Below are 6,691 nucleotides of genomic sequence, written 5' to 3' on the forward strand. Positions count from 1 at the left end.
TCTGTTCATTGCTGTGTTGTTAAATGCCATTGAGTCGATTCCAACTCATAGCAACCCTACAGGGCAGAGCTGAACTGCCCCATAGGGTTTCCAAGGATTGGCTGGTGGACTTGAACAGCCAACCTTTTGGTTAGTAGCTGAACTCTTAACCACTGCACCACCAGGGCTCTGTTCAGTCATGCTCATTTAGCTGATCATGTGTCCTTTCTGCTGACCACATCCAAATGTCTAGACCAGACTTGGATCCCCTAGGGGACTGTAGAAATGGCGTAGGGGTTGTGTCTGACCTCCTCTGACTTCACAAGGGGGAAGGAGAATCAAGATCAACAGCGCAAGGCTGATTTCTATGAGGTGGAGGTCAGACATGCCTCCTTTCTCCACCATCTTTACCAATTCTAACACCAACCATCCCTCCCACAGCACTATCTACTTCACTGCTGGGTTCGATAATTCATTGCAATGGCCACACAGAACTCATAGACAATACTCACAATTATGGGGGTTTATTAGGGAAGTAACAGGTTACAATTCGGGTTCAGGAATGCTCAGGATACAGTTCTTCCATCAGGACAGCCTCTTCCCAGATGCGCTTGCAGGCAGGCCTCTCCCTGGCCCTTGGCTCGGGCGAGTATTACAAAGCTCTTTGCGGATAAGTACCCAAAGGCACCCTACTCTGCCAGCAAGCCTCCTGCCTAAAGGCACTCAACTTTCTCCCGTGTTGGGCCAGGGAGCCCACTGTGCTGTCTCCTGCCAGTGTCTCCTGCTGCTGTTTCTCTGCCACTGCTTCTTGCGGTCTTGTGTTACAATTCTCTGTCTCTGTCTCTCTCCCTCAGTGTTCTGGTTCCTGGAGCTTCTCAGAGTGGGAATCCTGGATCCAAAAGACACAATCTGCTCTTGGCTGTTCTTCAATTGGTAGTAGTGGAATCCGCTCTTTCTCACCTCTGGGATGACTCATTTCAAGCCCAGCAGAAGGGCAAAACTGACCAATCCCATTGATGGGCCACAATTACCCTATTTGCACAGTCCCACTTAATCACTTGGGTGGGAGTTACAAGACCACAGGGAGAAAAGTCACACGAAAGCGATTCATCGTACTTCAGGGACCCATACTATATATATCCCTTCCCCCACGAGACTCGAAGTCTCTCAGGGTGGTGCCTGTGCCTCTCCCTGTGGTACACACTACTGAGAGTTTCTTCATGAAGACCTATCAGAAGGGACATCTGAATGATCCCAGGGTGGAGAAGCTCCTTTGGATCCCTCTGAAAACAAAAAATAGGAGATCTTCTATGGTTGCGGAGCAGAAGGAGGCCCTATACAACCTTTTCACTTGCTATGGTTCTGAAAAAGTTCCAAGTGGCTTGTTTCCTTGTATTCGACACTGTCCTCACACCCTCAGCCCCCACACCCCAGAGATCCCAAAGACAGCTTCATTATTCCCTGGATCTCTCTCCTCCTGTTCATTTAACATGTGTTTAAATGCCTACTGCATACCCAGCAATGGTCCATCTGTCTTCTGCCCATAACTCAGGATCCCAGTTTCCTAGTAACTGGTCTCTTTTGAGTCTCTCCTATTTCTGTTTGCTTCAGAGATGAGGAGTCCTGACCCCCCAGTTCAGTTCAATAGGGCTTCTTCCACGCTAAACCAAGCACACGGAACTTCCTCACCAGGAAATAGTCTTGAGCTAGAATAGGTTTCTGGTCCCATCTCTGCCTCAGAGGGTGGGTCCCCTATACTCTGACAACCTGGATCTCCTTATCCCTTCCTACTTCCTGCTTTAGCCCAGCCCAGTGCCCTGCCTACCATGGTCATGTCATTCTCCTTTCTCATCTTCCTCTTGACCCCTAGTCTATTCCTTTCCAGGCTCAGTATTGTTTTGTCACCTGCTCATAGCTGGCAGAAGCAATGAGTCAAATGCCCAACCCCTCCCCAGCCTGTATGAAGCTATAAAGATCCCTGCACCTCTTCCACAATACAGAAATAGGTACTGAGCACACACCCCCCACCTCAAGCTCAAGGTTCTTCCCAAGAACCCATACTTAGGAGACCCAAGATCCTGGAAACTCCAGCCTTTATCTCTTCACCCTGAGCTCTCCTTTTTTCAAGAATTCCCCGTTCTTTGCCCTCTAGGTCTTGGCTACATCCGGGATCCAGGAATCTTGTTCTCCACAAAGAGACAGATCAAGATGAAGAAAGGAAGCATTCCCCCTATATATTGGTTACTGTTACATCTCCTACTTTCAAAATCTGGTGAGTGATTTTATTTACAATCTGAGAACATTTGAGGACTTCTGGGAGATGGAAACCACTACTAGGATTTAGCTCTGGTTCTCCTCCATAGAATGAGGATTGTCATTTTACTCTAATCACTTCAGTCTAACAATGTATCTCTCATTCAGGAGGCAATCAGGGCGTAATGGTTAAAACTATGGGCTCTGGCCCTGAATTGTCTAGGTCTGAATCATGACTCCATTTCCTAGTTGTGTACTTTGGATGAGTTGCTTAATCTCTCTGTGCCTCAGTTTCTGCATCTGTAAAACGGTAATATTCTGTGTGATATGATTGAGGATTTAAACATTAAGAACAAAAAGAGTTGGTTGTTTTTAAAATGTCACTGCTGTATTCTACAAACCCAATGTCTCTCCCTAGCCCTGATTCCACATTAGCCAAGTCAGACTCAGACTGAGGACAACAGAATTTAAGAGTCAAAATTGATTCCTACCCTGATTCTAAACCTCTGACGCTCTATTAAACACTTCATGGGCCATTTCTTATTTATTGCACAGCACGAAAGCAATGACGGCTTAAAAAATTCATCACTTTGAACCAAAATTAGCCCTCCTATAATTTTGGCCCGTTTACTCTGGTCTACAACACTTTGCACATCAAATCCACTACCTCTCCCACATGGCACCTGTACTCTTAATCATCTCAGTTTCTTATTTAGTTTTATTCATGAATCTCTCCTTAACCCCAATTGTACTACACTGCAGATTTTTGAAGAACTTCCCCAAATAGAGCTAAACTCTAATCCTAGGTAGTTCACATAAGGCAGGAAAAAAAAAAAAATACACATGCAGAAGGTGAGGTGATAAGCACCCATGCCCCAGTTAGCAGTAAAACGAGCCACAAATGAAATGAGAAAATGCAGGCTCTGGAGAGGCTGAGTGTGTTGGTCCTTCAGGGAGTGAGGAGCAGAAAATAAGCACATCCCTAACTCCAGCTGAGCCTCCAAGAAGGTTGAGAATTTTCCCTAAGTCTACAGACCTTGGTTTTCAGTCCTTAGTCCTCAGAGGTTTTATGTATTTAAGATACACATAACTTGTTCTTCTGCAGCCTTTGCCATAGTAATCAGGAGTCTCTGGAACTTTAGCGCACATAGAATCACCTGGTCACTTATTAAAGATACAGATACCTTGGCCCCACCTCAAAAACTAATTCATTTAGTCTGTAGTCGTGTACCTAGGAGTCTTTATTTTCAAAAAGCTCCCCAAGTGATTCTGAAGCAGATGTTTTCTGAATAATATTCTGAGAAACATTGTCCAAGAGGAAGGGGACAAATCTTCTTTTAAAATGTATTCATCAATGTGTACTAGCTCCGTCTGGGTCCTACTATTTCATTTTTTACACTTTTTATTTGTGTTGGATCTTGTTTCACAGAATATGGAATAAACTTATCTATGAATGAAACCAGATCATGTAACCCCAGCATTGGGAGGGTGACTTGTTATAGTAGTTAAAAGTGCAGATTCAACAGCATAGATGTTAGTTCCTGTTCCACTACTTACTAGTTGTATAAACTTGGACAAGCATCGTAATATTGCTAAGTCTCAATTTCATCATCTTAGCTTGTGATGATAGTAGTGTCTATGTCCCGTTGCTGTCAAGTCAATTCCGGCTCATAGCGACCCTGTAGGACAGAGTGGAACTGCTCCATAGAGTTTAAAAGGAGCACCTGGTGGATTTGAACTGCTGATCTTTTGGTTAGTAGCCGTAGCACTTGAACCACCAGGGTTTCCTCACAGGGCTGTAGTGAGTTATAAATAGATTTATCTACCTAGTGCAATTAAATAAGCATTGAACACAAAGTATATATGCTCAATGTATATTTGTCAATATTTATGATTATCATCAGGAATAACTTCGAGTGAGACTAGCATACCAGCCAACACAGTGTCCAGTACCACCTCCAGTGGGACCAGCATACCAGCTGACACAGCTTCCGGCTCAACCTCCAGTGGGACTAGCACATCAGCCAACACAGTGTCCAGTACCGCCTCCAGTGGGACCAGCATACCAGCTGACACAGCTTCCAGCTCAACCTCCAGTGGGACCGGCACACCAGCCGACACAGCGTCCAGCACCACCTCTGGTGGGACCAGCACACCAGCCAACACAGAGTCCGGCTCAACCTCCAGTGCGACCGGCACACCAGCCAACACAGAGTCCGGCTCAACCTCCAGTGGGACCGGCACACCAGCCAACACAGAGTCCAGCTCAACCTCCAGTGCGACCGGCACACCAGCTGGCACAGAGTCCAGTACCACCTCCAGTGGGACCAGCACACCAGCCAACACAGAGTCCGGCTCAACCTCCAGTGGGACCGACACATCAGACAACACAGTGTCCAGTACCACCTCCAGTGGGACTAGCACATCAGCCAACACAGAGTCCGGCTCAACCTCCAGTGGGACCAGCACACCAGCCACCACAGAGTCCGGCTCAACCTCCAGTGGGACCGGCACACCAGCCAACACAGAGTCCAGCTCAACCTCCAGTGGGACCGGCACACCAGCCGACACAGCGTCCAGCACCACCTCTGGTGGGACCAGCACACCAGCCAACACAGAGTCCGGCTCAACCTCCGGTGGGACCGGCACACCAGCCACCACAGAGTCCGGCTCAACCTCCAGTGGGACCGGCACACCAGCCAACACAGAGTCCGGCTCAAACTCCAGTGGGACCGGCACACCAGCCACCACAGAGTCCAGCTCAACCTCCAGTGGGACCGGCACACCAGCCGACACAGAGTCCAGTACCACCTCCAGTGGGACCAGCACACCAGCCAACACAGAGTCCGGCTCAACCTCCGGTGGGACCGGCACACCAGCCACCACAGAGTCCGGCTCAACCTCCAGTGGGACCGGCACACCAGCCAACACAGAGTCCGGCTCAAACTCCAGTGGGACCGGCACACCAGCCACCACAGAGTCCAGCTCATCCTCCAGTGGGACTGGCACATCAGACAACACAGTGTCCAGTACCACCTCCAGTGGGACTAGCACATCAGCCAACACAGAGTCCGGCTCAACCTCCAGTGGGACCGGCACACCAGCTGGCACAGTGTCCAGCACCACCTCCGGTGGGACCAGCATACCAGCTGACACAGCTTCCAGCTCAACCTCCAGTGGGATTAGCACAACTGCCAACACTGGATTTAGTGGAACCCCCAATGGCTCTGGCACACCTTCTCCAACTGGAACCCACACAACTTCCAATAGTATTAACACAACTGCTGCTACTCCCACTAATGAGGTGAAGCCTAGTGGGTCCCTGAAGCCATGGGAAATCTTTCTCATCACGCTGGCCTCAATTGCAATGGCCGTGGGACTCTTCGGTGGGCTCTTCTTCTGTGTGGTGAGTGCCTAATGTGTAGGAAAGTTCTTGGAGGAAGGAGCAACAGGGACATAAGGAAATAGGATGTGAATAGTAGGTGAGGAAAGAGAGACCAGGAAAAGTTTACAAAAGAGAAATTGCAAGTTAGAAACAGAGGAACCCATCAATGTACAGAAGAAACTATTGACTTGTGAGGAAAGGAATAAAGGCTGGAAGAAGGAGCACTAAATGAGGGAGATGGTTTGGAAGGAGGGCAGATTCCAGAATGAGTCCATGGTGAAGGGTTGGGAGAGAGAAATACAACTTTAAAACTATGTTCACTTCTTTTTCTAGAGAAACTCCCTGTCATTGAGAAATGTCTTCAACACAGCTCTTTACCGCCCCCATGGCCCCAACCTTGGCCCCTCGCCTGGAGGGAATCATGGAGTCCACTACAGGCCTCGGTGGAACCATAACTTGTTCTGGAGGAGACCAGTACATTCAGAAGCCATGGAGATGAGTGGGAGTTACAATCAGCCTTGAGCAGCCCCTGAAGCCAGAGTGACTCATTCTTTAAGGAGGAAGCTGAACTGGAGGACCAGACCTGAGTTTCCTTCCATTTAATCCCGGGAGCCCCTCCCAGGTTTGTCTGGGTCTCTGACAGCCATGGGAAAAACACTTCCTCCCTCTCTCTTGCTTTTACCAGACACTGGAAAGAGAAGAATATATTGGTCATTTAGCTAAGAAATAAACTCATCCAATACGTATGAGAGTGAGAACCTGTGTGTGCACATGAGTGGGTGTCTCTAGCTTTGAGTTGAATTTCCCAGTCACATGAGAGAACCCCATGCCAGAGTCCACTTTTTACTCAAAATCTCCACAGTAAAATCCAGAGACCTCATTCATGTCTGTCCTCATTTTCTAGTACTTCTTGCCCCAAGCAAGACCTCCATATTCCCGAGACTCATGCAGGATGGCAGAAGAATGGAATTGAGAGACATGAGAAGGGAGAGCAAGTGGCTGGATTCTCTGCGTTGTGATAGTACATAGAGAGCCCAGACCATGATGAGTTAGAAAAGGTGCAATTATGGGTGC

The 6,691-nt window shown here is 48.2% G+C and overlaps 1 protein-coding gene across 1 annotated transcript; it reads left to right on the forward strand.

Moving 5' to 3' along the window:
* The first annotated feature begins 264 nt into the window (after positions 1 to 264).
* On the forward strand, positions 265 to 6,293 carry MUC21 (mucin 21, cell surface associated). Its single transcript, XM_064294286.1, has 3 exons — positions 265 to 269; positions 4,240 to 5,638; positions 5,951 to 6,293. Exons 1-3 carry the CDS (start codon positions 265 to 267, stop codon positions 6,137 to 6,139), a joined length of 1,593 nt encoding a protein of 530 aa, XP_064150356.1. The 3' UTR covers positions 6,140 to 6,293.
* The last annotated feature ends 398 nt before the right edge of the window (positions 6,294 to 6,691 follow it).

This window comes from Loxodonta africana, chromosome 1 (assembly GCF_030014295.1).
Source record: "Loxodonta africana isolate mLoxAfr1 chromosome 1, mLoxAfr1.hap2, whole genome shotgun sequence".
NCBI lineage: Eukaryota > Metazoa > Chordata > Mammalia > Proboscidea > Elephantidae > Loxodonta > Loxodonta africana.